At 44.9% G+C, this 22118-nt stretch overlaps 1 protein-coding gene across 3 annotated transcripts; it reads left to right on the top strand.

Annotated features, from left to right (window-relative positions):
- The first annotated feature begins 218 nt into the window (after positions 1-218).
- LOC122398865 (regulator of G-protein signaling 17-like) lies at positions 219-17681 on the top strand. Of its 3 annotated transcripts, XM_043399119.1 has the most exons (6): positions 219-1767; positions 7414-7730; positions 9247-9255; positions 11508-11892; positions 12795-13011; positions 13087-17681. In XM_043399119.1, the coding sequence occupies exons 1-6, from the start codon at positions 1759-1761 to the stop codon at positions 13101-13103; spliced, it is 954 nt and encodes a 317-aa protein (XP_043255054.1). In that variant the 5' UTR covers positions 219-1758; the 3' UTR covers positions 13104-17681. The 3 variants fall into 3 exon arrangements, with proteins under 3 accessions (XP_043255054.1, XP_043255053.1, XP_043255055.1); XM_043399118.1 differs by having other exon boundaries at positions 12795-17681; XM_043399120.1 differs by lacking the exon at positions 9247-9255 and having other exon boundaries at positions 7414-7715; positions 12795-17681.
- Positions 17682-22118: the final 4437 nt, after the last annotated feature.

Below are 22118 nucleotides of genomic sequence, written 5' to 3'. Positions count from 1 at the left end.
TAACAGGGTCGTGTTGCGTTAACCCCTGGCGAGCCGGGCGACGGGGGTGGCGGAAGGGAACAACGTACCAAGACGCGGCTCGCGGAGATACGCCTCGAAACGTTTTCCAAACAGTCCGTGTGACAGGGGGTGATAGGGGGTGACAGAGAGCGATAGGGGGAGAGAGGGAGACAGGGCGAAGAGGGGGGCGAAGGAAGTGTGCGACAGTGATTCGGGGGTTCGAAAGGTGTCCAGTGAAACGGAGAAGAGTCTCGAGATAGGTGGCTCCGACCTTGCTCTACATTCCTCCGGTCCGAGCGAAAGACTTGTAAAAAGATCGAGTGGATCGTCGGTATCCGAGAGATTCTCGAGGTCCGTCGAGGAGCGTCGATCGGTGGTTTTTCCGCGAACGGTTCCTCGAGCAACGGAATCGGACTCTCGGTGACCAAGCGTGACAGCGGGGCTCGTCTCTCCCTCTGGTCTCTGCCAATCAATAACCCAGCGCTCCGAGTCGCTCGCGGTCGGTTCTCTGCCCCCCGCTTCCCCTCACGGTGGTCTCGATCCGTCGCGTCGGATCGTCGGGCGGAAAAATCGTCCAGATGCGTTGAGAGAGGTCCGCGGGCATTACGCGCGATGCTCACCGGTTTCCCTCTTCCGTACGACTCGTTGCGCTCCTCTCTTCTTCCCTCTTCCTGATCCGCTCCCCTCGGTGCCGCGGTTCCGTTCCAGCCGCCCTTCTAGGCGTCCGACCGCCTCCCACCGCGGGTCAAACCGACGGAGGGAACGCGCCGCGACGTCGAGCCAGAGGCGGCGGTAGCGGCGCTCTAGCCAGCCGCGCCAGCGCCCTGCGGCGGCTTCAAACGTACACGAACCTATTTATACGACGTCGAGCGTCGCCGTGAACGACGCAGCGAGAGCAGCGCCGGTGCTGGGCCGCCCACGCCGAGCAACAAGCCCCGAGGGAAGCGAGCCGACGGGGGCAGCCAGGAGACACCCCGATCGACGCGGAGGTTCGCTGGCCCTGATCGATGGACGCCCAGGAGCCGGACATCCCGATGGGACTGGATCGCCGCGACGGGTGTCGGGAGAGCGCCGCGAGCGGTGCCCACCCATAGGGGACGCCATTGAGAGCCTCGCCATCGTCTTGTCCTCTGACCCGGGTGCTGCTGCTGATCCACCCTCCCGCGTACCGTTTTTCCGTAATCGCGATCCGATATCCGCGTCTTGGACCCGCGGCTGGCTGCCGATCGGTGGATGGGGCCGGGTCGCCACGGTCCGTTCGGCAGTCGTTGAAGTCGTGGCCTGCTGGTAATCGTGGAAGGCCAACGGCGTGAAAGCTCGCGGAGCTTTCGGGCCTGGACGTACCGGGAGGCGGGAAATGGCTGGCGGCGTATGATGCGCGAGACGGATCGTCTGGCTGGACCTCGACGCGCCGATTCGAGTCGGTTCGAGACGAAGAAGACGAGACGGTCGTCCTAGCCTGGGGTATTTTACGCGAGTGGGTTCCTGCTGGTGCCGCGTATGTGTCCGTCCGTGAGTGCGTGAAGAGTTCGGTAGTATCGAGGTGCAGGAAGAATGCAGCCGCGTTTGGGCGAGGCCCGTAGAGGCCTTGGTCCCGTCTACGGACCGGGATAAAGCCGATACCGCGGGAAGGATCATCCGGGTGAACTGACTGGTCGCGGGTGACCGACGGCCGACGTTTCGCGTACACCGTCCCGGTGAGCCCAAGGTGCACAGAACGCGGGAAGCGAGCTGGACTCGCTTTCGGGCGCATGGAACATGATAGAGGTGAGGCGTATGCGATTATCGATCGATCAGAGCCACCGGAGTCCGTCGGCCGAGAAGACTCGCGGGAGATGCCCTGGACGCGCGAGACGATCGCTCTAAACCCTCTTCGTCTCTCATTTTCACTTGTCTTTCAAATATCGAGAATGGTCTAATTTCGAGCTGGACAGAATATACAAATTTTCGGTATTTGTATCATTTTTTAACAATTGTAAGAAACAAATCTTTTTTTTGGAAGTAGGAGAGAAAAATATATTACTTGCGAAAGGAAAAGAATACAGTATCAAGTGTAACGATACCGTAACAACAGGTGACAATATAGACAAAATGCGTAACTATAATTTGCGAAAGAAGAGAGTAATATGGTCGAATAAAAAATATGGCGGAAAGAACTAAGAAGGTGACAAAGTAACCGAAAATTTGATCCAGTAATAGCGGAACCACGTGGTGATCCAATCATCATAAGTGCTAATTGATCTTTTCGTGAAATGTTCCTAGTTTGAAAAAGACTCGTATGGCCTACCATCTTTTTAAAATCATTTTCATTAGAAACATTGCGTTTTCTTGCCTCTAAATTTTAAGAATACCGTAGATTTTTTATTGAATTGATATCCACTGTAACAAGCTGTTCGAAAGTATTGTACAATACCCACTATCTGGTGTTTCTGACAGTATGTTTTGGATCGTTGTCCTGCTAAAAATAATTTGCACACTCATGCCCAGTTTAACATCGTTTCCTAGCAAATTGCTCCGTAACTCGTCGATATAGTTTAAGATTGTCATGTACAGTCGACGTTTTGAGAAATTTTACATAGACAAACGTACAAAAAAAGACATGATAGTAGAATGGAGGTATTATATTATTGAAAGATAAAATTTTCCTCTCGAAATGCCAACTTCCTTTGATAAGTTTAGATAAACTGCAGAGGATATTTTTCCAGATAGGATAACAATTTCCTCTACTCTGTACGACGAAATGCATCCCGAGACACCTTGCTCTGTCGATTTTAGTATCACTACCGCTATTATACTCTGTCTACCAAAGAATTTACGTGTTAAATTGTTTGTAGTATCTTTCGACAAACGTCACTGGTCACGAGAAACGTAAGCGACGTTTATTGTTTGAACAAATTAATTATTTCACGTTAAAAAATAATCATCTTGATGTCCAAGAATATTATAATAATATACTGCATGCCTGAAGAGGTTAACACGTGTTCTTGGTAACATTGACTATGTTTGTTTATGCTGGCCTTACTTATGTAGGGTAATTTTCTTGCAACACTACCATATTTTCCCGACGCATGCAATCTTCGTCCAATCGTTTGCACAGATGGTGCATATTTGCTTCTTTCTTTTTAACTTCGCCAATATTTTAAGTTCTGATGAATATGCATCGGACGTGGAAATGTTTGGAGTCCTTGTATCTATACAGATAGTTACTATTTTCAAAATGAAATCCTAACCCAAAATAGATAACCTATTTCTTCGATATAGATCGTTGGGCCTGAAATTATATTTTTCAATTGTCGCTCGACAAATTAAGATTCTGAAACACGATATTTTCTGGGACACTCTAGTAGAACGTTGCTTCGTTAACATCGGGGAATACCGAATACGCGGAGCCGGGTAAAGACTCGACCCAACAGCTGGAAGGCATCGGTAAACCGTGAATTCGGGTTGGCCGCTGGCTAGCCTGTTGATCCAACCAGGATTTATATTCGGCCATGGACGGAACCGTTGCCTCTGACACGCGCCGAAACCAGGAACCGTTTCGCGATCTATGGACGCATACTAAGCAATCTATACATTAAAATTACTATTCCAAACATTCCATCATTCACCAAAGATTCCACTAACATTTCCCCACATATTTCAAGCCATACAGAGTATCGAAATAAAATTAATCAACATGGTCTAACATGGTTCATCATCCATGAAGTTACAAAGTGCAATTGCATGTTTTCTTTCAAGCCCTGACCGGTGGTACTTTCAGCTATAGAAAAATTAAAGGAAAAAATGTCTAGAAGTACTGTCGACGCGGAAATCGAACTAATTTCGCGTCAACCAGCGAGTCAGGGTAAACAAATAAAGCGGGTCTCCGCTCGACTGACACAATACGCGCGAAGTGTGCCTCGACGAATTTAGGAAGCCGCATTCCTCATGCCGTGCACGTGCTCTCCAATTGAGCAATGCGTCGACGGGGTCGATCCACCGACGCGCCCGCGTCGATAACGAGCCGCGTCGCGGCGCTTCGAGGGATATTCGAACGTTTAAAGTTTAACGGCGGCTGAACCGCGACACGCGCATCAACAAGTGTCCGAGACGCGTTGCATAATTAGAACAAGTGGCACGACTCGAAACACGCGTCCATGTACAAGGTGCTTCCAAGATAATCTTGTTATTTGCATCCAGACAGGAAGCGCATACTTCAACTTCATTTATTGGCGACGTTAAACTTCTGTCTTTGGGGACCAGCAACATCTAGAGATATGATCACTCTTTTTTATTGAATTTTCTATCGCAAACTGTAGTGGTGATCATTCGGAATGGGTGTCCTAGCATAGATCATTGGAATCAAATTTTGAGTAACTTTTACAGTAATCCCTCGAACGATGCCAGAATTTATAGAGTATAAAAACTGTATAGTTGATTTATTCTTCACACCTGGCGCTCCCTGTAATACCAGTGGCATCAAAACGATGCAAATGATCGCGACATTAATTTTGTAACGCGCGTAATCCCGAGTTAAAAATATTTTTCTATCCCCTCCCTATCCTCGAAGAATGTAAACACTGTGCGAATGCACTTTTGGGCAACGTTCCAACGATTAGGTGATTCAGTATCCCGAGATCCCCGTCCATTTTGTATCTGTTACGCTTCCCGTATCGTTTGAAACGTGTGTAAATATTATTTTGTTAAATGTTAAATGGTTCTTCCCAAACTCTCGTCTTCCTCTTCCGTTACGACCAGTCTAAATATTTCTAACCCCGCGGGACGTGAATTTAATAACCCTGTTATTACCGAGAACATTAAAAATAATTACGCTTGCTGACAATTTCAATAATAAAGTGAAAACAAATCAAATTGATCTTAGAATTCCAAAGATTTCTTTCCTTAATTATTGTTTATTAATGATGAATCTTGCTAAATTAGTCACTAATTACTGTTTGTACCTCAACCGATGCCAAAAATTACCTTGCATAAAATTCTTAATATCCACTTCTATTTTCGCCGCTCTAATGAATCAACTTTCCGTTCGTCGAAGATCTTTCTATCGATCGCCGCGATCTTCTATCTTGAACCACGCACGTGGATCCCAGCGAAAGTCTGTTGTTTATCAGTCGCTGCCCACAGCCCGTATTAGCGACTGTGAAGCATGGTCGTTATCGTGCGAAACCGTTCGTGGAGCAGATCATCGATGTACACCGTGGCGTAAAAATAAAGCGGCCTCCGAGTGGGAGTGAGAAAGGCTGTGCAAGCGCAGAGCTTTGCTCATTGGAGCCGCGATCCACGAGGTTCCTTTGCTGGCCACTCGCTGGATTTTAACGGTCTGATAATCACACAATGAATAGAAATTATCAGTTTTCCCTACCTCGAACGTGGACAAAATTTCTATCTAAATAGAAACTGATTCGGGAGATGCTTGAGAAGCTTAAGAATCGATCAAATTTTTGAATTCTTCCTCGATTCGTATAAATAATTACCATTGATTTTTAGTACGAAAAACCAATGGAGAGAGTCTTCTTCGAAGTATGAAATAAAATTCATAAAATCGAGGTTTAATATTCGAATGATTGAGATACGATTTAAGCTAGGATGACGCGGAAGTTGCAAAAGAAACGAAGGAAATTTTGCTTTGAAAGAAAATGAGGGGCGCGGCTTGATATCGTGCTGGATCATTTTCTACCGTCCTTTGACAATTAAAAACATTGTCCCCTTTGTGAGCACGCGAACAGTAAATTTCTTTGGCGAGTCTTGCATTCGGTTATCGTTGTTTTCGCGCTAACTTTGAAAATACGAGTGGATCGATAGATGCAACCGAGCACGACGACAATGGTATCCAAACTAATTGGCTGCCTTTTGAAAGCTTATGTGTCAATTATCGTACGGTCAGCTTGTTTCAATTAAAGCTTAACGACTGTGTCGTGCTTCCGCGTGTGAACCCGACTGTGATGTTTTTCAGGTGTTCGAGTAATCTCAGAATTGGTCCAGTTTCGATACTGGATAAACCCCACTCGCGTTCCAATTTTACTGAAAACTCTGTTCCGGCTCTCTGTAGCCGATCCCAATTTGGCGCGACCGAAACAAAGTGGGAAATTAGAGGATTCGAACGAACAAAGAGGATTGAACGAATAATAGCAGAAAGTTCCATTGGCTATTTTTAAATTTGATAAAGATACATTTTATTATTGTATTATTTTAACTGACGCGAGGTAAAAAATTCGAATGGATAAAGAGAATTGAAACACAGAGAATTACAATGGTTATTTTTAAATTTGATAAAGTGAACATTACTTTACAGTGGACTGAGTTTGAATCGTCGTTCATTGCGCCAATGGATTTTACCCCATTTTCTATAAATCTAAAAATTTTATTCATAGTTTATTCTTGGCTCTACTTGTTATCACATTACCCCATCGTCAATTTCACATTCTTCGATCACATTATCGAGTCGAACTCCTCCACAAGATACCTTCCACTTGAAAACCCTCCAGAAGACAATATCTAACCCTCTCAGCGCCCTTGTAGAAGACAGCTTCCACGCGCAACTTGAATACTGCCACTTCAGAAAGATTTAACGCTTCGTTTCGAGTAAGAGACTATCTGCATCCAGCTAATTACTTCATCGTCGCAAAAGGACTCCTCTGTTTCGGAGCAGTTTAACCAGTTTCGATCATTGCATCACTGGATACATTTTAGCGTCAAGACTCTACCTATCACATGTCAATTGTTCACTACAGTTTTACCTGTTTTGGATCAAATATTCGAACGCCCACCTGGAATCTCTCTACCAAAAACAACTCCCTCTTGGAACTCTCATTTCAGACGCCTCTAGAACCTAACACCCACTCGGAACCAATTCAGGAAACGACTCCTGCTAGGCTCTATGCTCTGTCAAATCAGGACTTAATATGTCTCTCCAAATGAATCATCTTCGTCCCAAATCATCCACTTTTCTCATCATCTGTACGTCTCTTCCTTTCACTCCTGGCTTATCCTTAGCATCCAACACAATTTCGATCGCTTTCCAGGATTTTCCTCACCTTAGAGATGCCATCAACCACTTACTCCCAAGTTCAGCCCTGCCAAATCAGAAAGACTGTTTCTCAAAACTGTGACCCCTTTTGGAAGACCAGGTCCACCTCCATTTAGTATCAACTCTGGAACCAAACGCCCATTCAGAGTCCCTAAATCGAACGACTCCTCGCAGTCATTCTCTCTATTTTGATCGTTATGTCACGGTGCGCGAGTTCGGGGGCGAACCTCCGGATCGCGTCACGAAAATCTCAGCCGTCGACAAGGTTAAGGTCAAGCACAGAGCGTCGGCCACGGCCTCGGTGACTCGGTTGCGCTTATTTTTAGCCGACGGTCGGCGGTTTCCGTGCGGAGCTGGCCGGCCCACCAAACACGAGATATCGTTTGCAGATGTCGAGCGGAATCGGTGCAACTGCAATGGGGATCGGCGTTAGTCACGGGACAAGCGGCGGCGAGGGTGTCGCCGGTGGTTGCCGGCTACGCGCCCAGAGCCAAGGCCAGGCGTCCGGGTCCTCGTCGCAGCACAGCAACCCTCAGCAGTCCGTGCAGCAGCAGCAACAGCAGCAACAGCAGCTGCAGCAACAGCAGCAGCAGCAGCCGTCGTCGCAGCAGCAGCCGCAGCAGCAGCAACGCCAGGGCTCCGGGATCATGGGCCGCTCGAAGAAGGACAACTGTTGCCTGTGCTGGTGCTGGTGCTGTAGTTGCTCGTGGTATTATCGTTCCTCTCTATTTCCGGCCAGAGTCGGGCAGAATCTTTGCCTCGAACAAACTATTTCGTACGGCTGCTTCAAGGTACGAATCTTTTTATCCGTCGTTCGTCCTGCCGAGACGACGCTAGGTCAGTGTTTCTTGAACTCGAGAAACATCCACGCTGACAACTTGGGTTAAAAAGGTGTATCGCAAGTTCTGATTCCTTAGATTCATCACCCTGAATTGTCTGGGATTTTTTTAAATGTTTTATCATTTTTTATACGAGAAATAAGGAATAAGAAATTTTAACTGCACTAAACTTCGACACTTTGGCAATTTATTTTTGGTAAGGGACCACAGTTTGAGAAACACCGAATGACGGATAAGAATGTGGTATTGTTTATTCGATTGATCCTTAAATTTTCTATGGGTGTAAAAGATCCAAGTTATGTTTTGATTTCCTAGATTAAAGTAGATTAATATTTTCTATGTAGATGATGCCCGTCTCTGGTTTCTACCTGTGTGTCCTCGCGTCGACGAAATTTGCGCGATTTGTGGGTGGGTCGGGGGTAGCGACGAGGGTTTGTTTCGACTCTTTTGATTTCATCGTGAAATTTGGTTGTTAGAGAAAGATTTCTGTTCTCGATGATAGTGGTGCATTTTGGGTTGGTTATTAAATTAATTGTAGAATCTTGGATGAAACAATGGTACCTCGGGGTTGAAAAGAAAGCATTGTTCTTAACCCCCAATTGTATAGTATAACCAAATAGGAAAATACGACGTTTTAATAGCATGGTACAGCTTCTTTCGGTAGGAAGTTCTCAAAGAAGTTCTTCCAAATACTTCGACACGCTATCAACTACTTCACTTTTCTTTTAGGTCTTTCTGTTACATTCTTAAGGAAATAGTTTCTCTGATACTTGGAAAACGATTCTCATAGATTTTTAGTACCTTCTGCGAGACTATAATCAACTATTTTGCCCGTTAAAAGTAACAATGATTCTATGAAATTTCATGCACGACGCGTCTCCTCGCAACAATATCGAAACAGTTCCTGAACAATAACACCGAGCTCCGCAAATTTCGTCTGGACGATTTCATATTTCACTCCGTATTCAGAACGTTGAACATTTCCACGCTTCGAAACTCCGTTCTTTCTCTCGCGACGATACGTTCTGGATACCGGAAGCTCTTCAAAGACAACGGACAATTGCGACGATGAAACGTCGGTACGTGAAAAAGGAAAAAAAAAAAAAACCGAGAACTACTGAAACTCGACGATCGAGATTCGATTCGCGAAAAAAAAAAAAAAAAAAAATGGCGGAACTTCGGAGCGCGAACGATCGATCCTCGGTAACCGTCTAGCGATAACTCGTATATCCTGTCGCGTGACAAGCCATTATCGCCGCGTTTCGCAATATAATCGTCGGTGGAACGATGTCAGTCCATTGTCTTTAAACGGAGCTACGACCTATTTTACCGTCGAGCAGCCGTACCTACGTACACTCTTTCTCTGTTTCATGCCGCACGCAGGAATAAATGGTAAGCAGGCCACGCGGCTGGACTCGTTAAAGCTGTTCGCGTCGTTAACGCCGTGCAGGCTTGCCTAAAGACGCGCTCGATTAAGTTCGAGCCACGTTTGGGTTAATTAACGCTTTGACGGCCGCTGTCACGTGTACGTGACTTCGTTAGCCAGCAGTTATCGACCGATGTCGCGTACACTAATCCCCCAAAGTATTTGATCGTGCATCCGATGCAAGCAACGTTCATTTTTGTTCCCACGGAGCGTTAAACGCCGAGACGCTAAACTTTCCGTTTAGAAAGGAGCTAGAAAGGCACAGGGGCCAACGGTATCAAATTTTTTTTCCAGAACTTTCTAGTCACTCGTATATTACTTATTTCAATCGAGGCGATAGTTCTTTGGGGAGTACGAAAACTTTCGTGACGGACTGTACATAGGCGTCTCCCTTCTCCTTGATGTAATTCAAATCCCAACGATTATCCGTTGGAATGCATATCACCGGATATCATAATCATTTTCTGATAGTCGCGTCACCCAACTCGAATAGAACCGAAGATATTCCACGTCGAGAACGATTTCACCCCTTCGAGCCGGAGTTCCGCACCAACGAAAAATAGTTTCCCGTTACGGATAAACTGCACTATTTGCACGCAACTTTTCAAAATTTTCTGAATTCTCCAAGACATTCCAACCCCCCCTGGCAAACTTAAAATACCTCTGTTGTGCGATGCACCCTTTCATTTCGATATTTTTGGTTATCCGTTATTCGAGTAAAATTTTGTTCGTCTCCGTGGTCGGGTCGATAACTTGCGAGGGCGAGTTCGTGGTCGAAAAACCCTACGGATGGACGACACGTGTCCCACCCTCGGGTGAAATCTGGTCGCGCGACGGAGGGAGAACGATCCTAGGCCAGGGTCTATCTGCTTATAATAACCGTGCGGCTTTCTCTGGTCCGTTCCGGCGTTATCGGGCAGGTCGACTGTTCGCGGAACGAAACGAGGAAGTTGGCAGGAAATAATGGACGCCAGGGCTGGAGACGCGGTGGAAAGCGAACTCCGCGCGGCTCCTTTATTTTCGCCCCGTTCCGCGCCGTGCGAACGTGTTTCAGTTTATCGCTCCGGAGCATTGTAGCGTGCCTCTTCCCCGACAACGCGTCAAACGAGGGCTTGCTCTTTGTCCTGTTCTCGCTCATTCTTTTCTTCTTCTTTTTTTTTCTCTCTCATTTTCTATTCTTCGTCGTTTGCCGCGTCTCGCAAAGGCCGCGTCGTCGTCGTCGCGATAAGAAGGGTTGCTTTTCGGAACGCGTTTCCGGGATCTCCGTTCACGAGCGCACGCGGTGGATAATTTTGCAGCGCAGAGAGGTTGTAGTTGGTGACAAAAGTATGCTATCGAGACGGTGGACGGTGCCCGAGGTAACGATCGATTATTTATGTCGATGGAAAAGAACGACTGGCAATAATTTGTAGCTGGACTCGTAAGTAACTATTTAACGAACCACTCGTTGTTATCTTGTTAGACAAACTGTGTTAAAATTAGTAGATTTCGACAGTAGTGAGAACGTGTTGCTTGATGAAATTTTATTATTAACACTAGATTGTTAAATATTATTTGTCACCAATCTATGCAATTAATGTTTGTAAATCTAGTGTTAAGGTGAATCGTAACGATTTAAATGTGTATATTTGTTTCGTAACTATATGCCTTGTCAGGGAAGATAATTTTGTAACATAGACAATTATAATAGGAGAAGTATATTTTGGAAACGGTGAGCAGTGTCTTCGACAGTGATTATTTATACCTGTGTTTTCGTAATTCTTCGAAAGCTTATATTTTCGAACAAACGTTTCGTAATTATCTTGATCGACAAATATAAATTTAACTAGTGCATTCCGGGCAGGATAGAAAGAGAATAAATTTCTACATATTTTTCTTCGAACGACTTTGAATACGAAAAGTCCAGGTATACCTCCCTTATCTTGAGCACCTTCACTATCTCCAACGCTTTGTGCGATACAAAGAAATTTTGAAGAAAAGGTTCCATTTTAGAGGGTGCATGTTATTTTTTCGGAATGTCAAGCTTGTAATCTGACAAATTGCTGAGAGTTTGTTTCGTGGTCGTTGCGAAGATATGAAGTCTAATTGGGGTTGACTACTCGACCTCGCGCGAAATCCTCCCCCAAAACCTAACCTTCCATACCCCTTCCTTAAGTAAAAAAAGAACGAACGGGCGTAAACTGAATGATAAAAAGGAAAAATGCGACTGAATCCACAGTTTGGCGGCGGTGGGTGGCAACTCGACGGGTGCAGGTGGCGCTGGTGACCAGGGCAAGAAGAAGGGCAACGCGAGCGGCAGCGGCGACCACGGGAGCGGCGTGGGTATCAGCGTGGAGCTGTCCGGCAGGGGGAACGGCACCGACGGCAACATGGAATGCAGCCTGGAGGAGGTCAGGTCTTGGGGCTCGTCCTTCGACAAGCTGATGAGGAGCTCAGCGGGTCGCGAGCACTTCAGGGAGTTCCTCGTCAGCGAGTACAGCGAAGAGAACATTGCCTTCTGGCTGGCGTGCGAGCAGCTGAAGCGCGAGACCAATCCGGAGAGGATCGAGGAGACGGCGCGCTTCATCTACGAGGAGTACATATCCATACTCTCGCCGAAGGAAGTGAGTCCTGGTCGGGTCGAGAAGAGCTCGAAGTTAACGAAAAATCGCGAAAAGAGCTGTCAAAGACGATGCTACGGTCTTGTCTTATATTGGGTTTGGTTTCGGTCCCTGAGAATTTCTCAATTCACAACGATTTTCGGTTCGACTTTCAAATTTATCGTTAAAGAGGTCTGTTACACGAGTGGGCGTAGCCTTGGGACTTGAAGAAATCGGAGTTTCGTGTCGTTTTCCGATGCACGCGTTCTAAGACAGTGTCTATAGTCGGGACAAGGTTGATTGATCGCCCAAGGCCACTTATCTAGTCGTGAATAGCGTCGGTCACAACCCCTTCTATTACGCAATGGCGGCTTGTCTCTTTCATTGAGAGACAGAGAGCACGTGCACGTAGGTTTGCGCCGAAGATATGGCATACAGAGTAACAAGATAGCCAGACGATACGGTGGGGATAATCCCTGCGTGGCCTTGACCGAGCGATTGATTAAGTCCTGACTGCAGAGGGGAATGCCATCGATAATACACGCTTATTTATGCCATGCACTGCCTAGGTCCGAACTGTATAACATAAGGAATAATCCACGTGATAAACATTCATCTCTCCGCGCGTGAAATATGTTTTTTTATTATCTATTTCGAATATTCTGATCGCTTCATTGAAATTTTATCGAGGAATATTATCTCCCGATCTCCAATATAACCCATAAATTCTTTAATAGCCTCTCTGGTATTCGTTTCGATATTCATCTCCGACCCGTTTTATGAACGACTAACCCCTACAATACTAGATAAAACTATTAATAACACGAGCAGTATTCTATTTTACAAGCTGTTGATAATTAATCGAGGGTGTGACGTTCGACACGGATATACTAAAAAGACGATTGTCAAACGTCTGTTGGTTTCAGGTGAGCTTGGACTCGCGTGTGCGCGAAATAGTGAACCGCAACATGGTGCATGCGACGCCGCACACCTTCGACGAGGCCCAGCTGCAGATCTACACCCTGATGCACCGTGACTCGTATCCACGTTACGTGAACAGCGAATCCTACCGGCGGGTGGCCAGACTCGGCAGCAGACCGCCCAGCCCGACCAACGACGAGCACGGCACGGGCAAATCGAAGGGTAAGAAAGGAACGACGTAATCGCGCGTCGATGCAACGGGGTGGCAGCGGACCAACACACCCTTCGTCTCTTCAGCGGGCAGCCCGACGTAGAACGGGGCCCGCGACGCTGTCAACGCTGGCCGATGACGGGACCCAGGGGGCATCGGCGACCGGAGAAGTCGGGCACGGGCGTCGAAACGCTCAGACCTCTCCCATCGACCATCTACATCGGATAATCTCGCGATGAGATCCCCCGTCGCTCGGGGATCTCGACGAAACTTCACGAAGCGGCTCGCTTTTTCCGCGCGACGCCATATTGGGGCCACGTGACCGCGCTCGCCGCAAAGGCAGCGCACGCGCACGAACTCGACGACGGACCGAACTAACAAGAGAGCAGATCGAACGGAGAGCAACCGAACGAAGAAACGCAGAACAGAAACGGGGGCGAAAGAAATAGCGAAATAAAACGATCAAAAAGATAAGAAACGAACGTAAACGAAAACGTTGAACGGCGCGATCGCGTGGATCATTACTGACTCTTCCTTCCAGGACGCTCTTTGGTACGCTCGTTCACGCGACACGGTGGATCGAAGATCGGGACACACGCGGCTCGGTCGGGGATGACGTTCATCTTTCGAGGAAGTTCCTAAAGTTCATCGTCCGAAGGTGTACCGCGACTGATCGACGCCGAGATGATCTCTCTCTTTCTCCTTGCTCGACGCGAAACGCTGCGTCTGCTCTCTCCCGCTCGAGCACTTCTCTCTCTGTCACTGTTTTGCTTTCTATCCCTCCGCTTCACGCCTTCTCCCTCTTCTCGCACTCTTCTACTGTACCCCTTTCGTCGCACGCGTTGGAGGAGGTCTCTTGCACGAAAGTGATCGAGCATCATTGCGAACGGGATTCGAGAAAACACCTAAGTTCACAGTCGAATCGATGATCTTTCGGTCGATTCGAGCAATCCTTTTATCAAGAGATCAACTTTATTTATATTTAATATTCGAACTCATCGTCTTCAGTAATCCATTCGATAACATCTAAAATTGTTAGACAGTATTATCTACCAATCTTTGTCAAATTATTTCATATATTCCGCTGAAAATGCCCCAAAACAAGATTGTTCGAATCGTCCGAAAAATTAACTTTCTGAATCTATTTAATTTTAATAATCATATTCAAATTGTTCGAAATTTAAAACCCTTTCGATTCACCCTTCGTTTTTCCGTTGCACGTTCCTCTTTCGATCGAACAGATTTCATTTGCGATTGGAATTGTACGCGACGAGCTGAACGCAGAGTTCTCGGCAGCGTGGGTGGCGCTGCGCGTTTCGAAAAAAAGGCGCGCGAAACAGTGACCCGGAGCGCAGGAAGCAACGAACTTTGTTCGATTAATCGTTCGAACGCGACGGCCTCCGTTTCGCGAACGAGGCTCCCGCAAACGAAGAAATTCTTTTCCCGACGTTTCCTCGGCGACGAAATCGAACGTCGACGGAACCTGAGAACGCCGCTGCGCTCGGGAGAGGGATTTCAATTTCGCCTGGTCTTATTTGTGACACCGTGGCGAGCAGGTGCAGGGACTTCCGCGCGCGAGGAGGTGCTTTGTTCGTTTCGTCACAATCGCGATTAACGCAACGGGACCACGAGAAGGGGAGACGTAATTTATTAGCGCACGAAATGGAGTTTCGTTCGCGAAGCAGATCGAGTACATTATACAGCGAGTCTTTCTAACGAGAGAAGCGTCGATCGACTCCGAGACTAACGAAGTAAATTCCACGCCGTAAGAACGGACGCAGAATCCGAATCTTGCTATTGCTATTTTTACTATTGATCATTTTTCACCGAAGGGAACGAGCCACGTTTATTTTCTTCCCTCAGGATAACGGGCGGGTACTTAATCGAGGATTCGCGATCCGTGCGATCGTGGAAGATCGAACGTAGTTCCGGAGTCGATCGAAGCTGTCGAGGCTCTCTCAAAGACGCCGAACAATGGCGGGAAAATTCGAATGGTCAAGTTTCGCGGACCGTGTACAGCGACGATGACTTCAAGTTCACGGACGCGCGATTATTTCGCAACGTTCTCGTGGCGTCGATCGATTAATCGATCGAAACCGTCGGCAACGCGACATCTCGCTCGTCTTTAATTCAACGGCGTTCGTTTAAATGTCCGAGCGCTCGAACAGGCTTTGAATCGCTCGAATCGGCTGAATTTCATCGACGGTTCGCCGTAAATAGGTCTCCGCGTTATCAATTGAAGGCTGACCCAGACGCGGCACGCGTCTCGGCAACCTAATTAGCAATTGAAATTCGCAATCGGCCGCCAATCATTCCCTTGCACTCTGACTTTTCACCGATGCCCCCCATTTGGCGACCTCATTTTCTTTCTGCTTCCCGTCACGGAGCACAAAGCGTTCGAATTTCGTGCAACGGTCCTCGACCGGGAATAATTGTTCGAGTAACGAAGAGATTCTTGCAAATTTTCATCAGACTGACAGCAATGGTAGATATCGGAGTGCAGGGATTGAACAATTCGCATAAATTCCACGTCAAGCTCAACGCATAGCCGAATCGAGACCCTGTGTAGCATCGATTAGAACGAAGCCACCAGTTTTATCCAACTCTTTCCAATTGTAACATCACAGTCTTCCTCTGCTAAATATTAAAGACTAGTATTCGAACAAGTTTAGTTCGCAGGAACATTTTGAGTCTTGAAAGATACTTCGTAGACTAGAAATCGAACGCTCGGGATTGCCGAAGCATCAAAAACTGGTGACTTTGCTTCGACTCGCGCGTGAAAAGAAAATTGAATTTTCGACATTCCTCTCGTTCCTTCTCGTTCGACTGAGTGACGATGAAAAATGGAAATGGACAGAGGAGACTCCCGACGACCTTTTTCGACGACGCCCACTGCGTCGCGACGCGCGTCTCTTCGATTTTACGTGGATCGTTCGCGACGAGAGCAGGCCGTCATCACGACGCGTTCGATGAACGAAGAAAACCGTCGTCCCTGAAGGGCGTACACCTAGTTACTGCCAGCGAGACACACCAAAGGATCGAAACTCGACTAACTTCGACGACCAACAAAACGAACACGACGGAAACGGTGAAAACAATGGGTACGATCTAGTCAGCATCGAGGACGATGGCGTCGATGAAAGGAAAAGGCCTAAGCTTGAAACACTCGGAGCGCGAGTTCGGGACACATCTGGGACTCGATCGGCCGCCATTTTGTCTGCACCGTATCGCGGGGACAAAATTTCGGGGCGCGTTTTCGATCGAAATTACTACCGATTCTTTCTTCGCGAGAAAATCTAATTCTAATGTTAATTACCGATGAAATTCGTACTTAACTTTAATACTAAATTCATTTTCGGATTGCACTTTTAATAGAAAATTTATTTCCTAGTTTCTAAGACATGGAACTTCGCGTTTCTTGGATAAAATCGAACGAGCCTCGAAGTTTGTCCCCGATTCGACAGCGTTTTCGCGCGGAACGTTTAAGTTGCTCGTTGCCGACGTCTCGTAGAAGAGATTCAGTATACCGCCACGTTCTATTGGAAGGTAATTCGTCCACCTTCGTTTCTACGCACCCGATCGTGGCGTTTGTTCGAATCGAACGCCACGTGACGTCCTTAATCGACCAAATTAGTGGACCTCGTTTTAATGTTACCTCCCGAAGAAGGCGAATAAACGGCGCGATTCTTTCGTCTACGAACCGGAAACGATACGAATTTAAGCGTGCCTCGCGATCGTGCGTCGCGCACGCGCACACGTAACACACGCACACGACCAGTCACGTGATCAGGGGCTCCCCCGAACTGCACAGCTTTACCATTTACCAAAGAAACGAACAATGAAAGCTCATAGGTACTTGATTTAATACTTATTGCTGATTCGTCGACGATTGTTGCATACAGGGTGTTGAAAAAGAAGCGTTCTGGTCTTGGAGGGCATTTAATAATCGTTGAAACGCGTAAAGCTATCTTGGTATATTGACTGCCTCGTCGACCGAGCAATTTTTATCGAGTTCTGATATATCCTGAGTTCAAGTATTCAAGTTTACGTGCCCTCTAACGGTGAATCCTTTTCTTTCGATAGCTTGCGTAACCTTAGTTAGCTAATTTAAACGATCATGCTGTGATCTACCTTCTAAGCGAGCGTCGTAATTTATTGTTTATACGATTATTTCGTTTAAAATAGGCTAAGTTATAATCCTACGGTTATAATTAGAGATTTCAGTTTTCGTTGCACCAAAGTCGATGGCGAACCATTCTCACTGTTCTTAAAATTAAGAAATCAAAAGAATCAAATGTCACACGGAGTACTTTCTACGGTTCCTCGAGCTTGTCGATTACGCTTTACACCAAAAGAAATAAACGGGGGAGATTGAAATCGGTCCCTTGGCCACGCGACTGCGCACAAAATCGCTCGAAACTCGTCGAATCGCCGACGCTTAGGGGGAAAAGGATCGATCGATTCTCGCGGGATCGATCGACGAAGGAAAAGCGAAAATCGTCGGGCGAGCCGATCGCACAAGCGGGAAAACCAAGTCGCACAGTCAGTCACAGCGTTTGGCTACTGCCCTGTAGATAATATTATAGATAGTTACACGACGACGATGGCGGATAAAACTAATTATACATGCAAATATATAAATATACATATATATATAAATATAAAAGAAAAAAAAAGGAAGCAAGGAAAAACAAAAATATATATATATATTATAAGTATATATGAAATCACGTACATGTGCTGCATACGTTCGGCATAAGGGTGGCAGGGTGCGAATCGCGCGCGAGGGAGAGAGAAAGGGCGGGAGAGAGTGGGAGGGAGTGAGCGAAACGGTGAGAAAGAAGAGAGATCGGACAATTTTTCATTCGTTGATACCACGTTCCATGCGAGGAGACATTCGCGATCGAATTTTGTCTCGACGAACACGAGGAGGCGTAGCACGCTTCGTCCCCCGCCCCCGTTTCGTAGCTTTCCGCCGCGAGTCGAGAGATCCGGAGGACTTCCTCCAACGAACGGAAGAGGAACTCTTCTTCCACGCGGCTGTCGTTTCGCGCCCGAATCATTTTTTAGACTCGAACCTCGAAGAAACGAGCGGCCCCCACGTCGCGACAGGGGTTGCTCCGACCGACTGAATATTGAATCGAACCTGAGAATATTATTTTCTTACGTTTCATTATCTTCGTCGCGACGCCCCGATACGGTACGGGCGGAAAGAAACGACGCGGGGGTGGCGCGCGCCGCGTCGAGGCTAGAGAAACGAAACGCTGGCGTAAGTGAAGGGTGAAATTTGGTCGAGCGTCATCTTCACTAATAAACGCACAATTTTTCTGAACCTTCGATCCCCTGCTTCTTTCTTCCAGGCATTATACCCCCTTTTATAATCGTCGTTCGACCCAACGGCACGCGTTTTTGTATCTCCCGAACGACAATATTTATACGACACCGCGGAACAACCCTTCTAGCCGCGAAACGATTTCGCGAACGCGGCAAATCCGTTCCACGAGTTCCCGGCGAACACGTCGCCCGAAACTCGGACTCCTTCCCTGTTTTAAGTTCACGCTCTGCGGAATGGGACGATATGCAATAAGAGAGGGATGGAATGTGAGGGTTAATAAAGTGGTGAAAACGATTTACTTGGTCTTCAACTGTCTCTATCACGCGAACAACGGTTTACGAACGCTTTGGGAGACGATTCTCCCCCTAAACAATTGATTTCGTGGCAGGATTAACCGCTCAACTCACTTCTTTTAGAATAACGATACAAAAATATGAATTTATTTATCCTTATACAAATCCCTGTATTTCAGGAAATTTTTATTTCAAGTTACTTTTCAGTTCTCGATGATGGGGGCCATTTTTTCGAGAATGACTGCAGTTTTCGTATCAACATCGAAAACAGAGATAAGACTGTTAGACAAAGGTAACAACCAAAGAGTCAGTTTTACCATTATCGATATATTTTTTTAATCGACATCCAAATTTTTATTCCTTAAAATACTCTTTATAGTTCCAATCTCGCTTTGAGTTTTTGCATTTTTGAAAAAAGTGAATTGAAAAATTTTCCTCAGCCTTAGACAAGCGTTTGAAGAAGTACAGAAATGTTGTTTATTACTTTATTGTAGGTGTCCATGAGCTCTACTTAACGTTGTATTGCCTTTTTCAATCCCTACCATTCAATCCTAATTTAGTGAATAATTTCTCAACTGACCGCCATTCGTGAGAAGAGGACGCTAAAATCATCTTCGAATTTTCAGATCGGTATAGCAGTCAAAAAAAGGTAATGTTATCATCACTCGCGATGTTACCGACAGTCTATAAAAATATCCCATAGCGTCTCTTATGGTAAGAAATGAAATCACAGGAATTCTGTTTTTACCGACATCGACTATGAGAATTAAAACTAAAAGGGAAAGTTACGATTTGATAAACGATCGAAGAATTGATCATTTTGGATCTGATGAAGAAGCTATATTGATACCAAACTATACGAGGAAGATCGCAGCCATTAGCTCATATTATTTACTATGTAATTAATTATGAAATAATTGTATTATACAGTTACGAACGATGTAATTAATTACATAGTAAATAATATGACCCAGGTCTCACCACGAGGAGGTTGCTGCGAATGGAGACCCGCCCTAGCCTCGCCCCAACCACCCTCCTTTGGCGAGGAATCCTAACACACCTTTGGATATTTTTCCCTAACAGAGAAGCGACCAAAAAGTGACCATTGATGGAAACTAACAATAAACTAATAGCTCTCGAAAGAACTATCTGATGAAGAGATCGAAAACCTAACAAAATGTTGATACATGGGAGATAAATCACCACATGTGTTCCAGAAACGAAATTGGAATGTGCAACTGCACTTACGAACTCTGACTGACGAAGAGATCAGAAACCCAACAAGATGTTGATACATGTGAGATGATTCACATGGTTTTTAGAAACAAACTTGGAATGTGCAACTGCACGTACGAATCCTGATTATTAAAGTACCAATATGTACTTTATTGTGTATGTTTCTTCTTGCATGGATGCTTTTATTACGATAGTGTCTAATAAGACACTGAAGATCCAACCAGAAATGTGCAACTGCACGTATGGACCTTGCATATTAGAATACTAATATGCACCTTAATATTAATCATTCGCACTTATACGTATACTTGTGTTTTGGTAAGTACTTAGACGCCACATTATATGCTAATTTATCTTATAAACTATATACATTTGAACTTAATTCTAACGCAATCTGTAGAAACATGAAGTATGGGAAGATATTTTCTTCCTGATGTCTTCTTTAATCCCACGATGTTTTGCTAAAACACACACTAATATACAATAAATATAACACGTATAAAACAAAAAAATATGAGAGGATATTTTCTTCTTGATGTCTTTTTTAATCCCTCGATGTTTTCCTGAAACATAAATCCAGACAATGAATAGAATTGTATGACACAGAAACATCTCTAAAAACGATCAAACTTGAATATTGTTTCTTGCAGTTACTTTTACCATTTCCAATTCTAGTCTTCTATACTTCTAAACTCTGTAAAAAGAACTTGATCAACGGATTAGTAAGCTGAAATGAAAATATATTAGTGGACACAGAAAAGAATAATTATATACTGTCATCGAAAAGTTAAATTCGTCTCAGCGTTAAGATAAATATCAAATGGATTGAAAATTTGATTCATTCGTTACAAAATTGTGCAATCAAAGAATTTTCTTTTTATTAAATACCGTGAATTAAATTTCACTTTTTATGTACAGCGATAGATACTTATACCGGACAAAAAAAACAATGTTGAATATACTTGAAGAAATTTTTCAAAGCGTACAAATTGGAATAATTATATTTTACTGCATCGAAAATTAATTAAGATTCGTACAAAAAAAAGCAATAACGAGCACAAATGTCGATTCCACGCGGAAATGAACACTCAATATGAAATATCGAATTGCAATTTGCATACACTTTCGATGCAAGCATTTTATTTTTCATCTATTGAAACAGCGATCGCGAACAAACTTTGATCCATGCAATGTTTCCGAATATTTATAAAAAGTATCCACTATTTATAAATAAATATCGCGATTGAAAAGTATCCCGTAAAAATGAACTCTAATAACAAATAATTAGTGATATAATTATATATTGAAATCGTGAATTCAATCCAGAATCAATTTAATCGTAATATAGCAATTTTACACGTTATGAAAAATGAAACATTTTGTCTGTATAGAACAGTCCTTTAAAGCAGTATTTCCATTCACAAATATGCAAAAAGAAGATATATTTCACGTTCACTCATAAATTCAGAAAACAACCCGCGAGTGAACCATTCTTTCTTTCGCAACGCTAATTTAATAAAATACAAAAATCGCGAGAGGTGCTTGTTATTCGCAAAATGAACCACGCAGGGTTGCTTTATTAATTATCCCGCGTGCACCAATATTAAATAATACGCAACACTAATTTTAATAATTTCGTTGAGCCTTTTGAGGCTTTGTGGAATCAGCTGCATCTTGATCCTGGTGCAGTGGTTTTGGCCAGCTTTTGGGCATTGAATCGCAACTCTAATTAACAAGAAACGCGATAAATCAATATCGCAACGCTAGTTTATAATATAAAAATTCCAAACGCGATTTCTAACAATAAAAGCAACCGCGAGTGATGATATTCGCAACACTACCCTGAAAAGTAAACGCGAAAAATAGTGTAATTCGCAACGCTAAGAGCAAACCGATCAGTTAATTCGCAACGCTATTCTTAAATAACAATAAAAACAATCGCGTATGGAATTCGCAACGCTACCCTGAAAAGTAAACGCGAAAAATAGGAATTCGCAACTCTACAAGCAAACGCGATTATTGTATATTCGCAACTCTATCTTTAACGGAAATATATCTATGTTTCGCAACGCTAATGCAAATCGCGTTGCCCAAAAACGCTGGATCAGGTGCTGGCGTCTTCGGTTGTAGCTACAAACATACATGCACGAAATAAACTAACTACTTCAAGCTACTTCAAACTACAATAGAGTGGCATATATGGGGATGAAGTTAGACGTTTTAAATATCGCAACACTACGGGGCAACAACGCGA

Source organism: Colletes gigas, unplaced genomic scaffold (genome assembly GCF_013123115.1).
Source record: "Colletes gigas isolate AHSC1104 unplaced genomic scaffold, ASM1312311v1 Colletes_gigas_Sc00012, whole genome shotgun sequence".
In the NCBI taxonomy this organism is placed as follows: Eukaryota; Metazoa; Arthropoda; class Insecta; order Hymenoptera; family Colletidae; genus Colletes; species Colletes gigas.
Note: the sequence above shows the minus strand (reverse complement) of the source record. Positions and strands in the feature narration are given on the sequence as shown.

Bases quoted from the DNA above. Each gene is read 5' to 3' on its own strand.
- LOC122398865 (XM_043399118.1), top strand. The intron at 11,893-12,794 runs GTGAGTCCTGGT...TGTTGGTTTCAG, and splicing joins CCATACTCTCGCCGAAGGAA to GTGAGCTTGGACTCGCGTGT.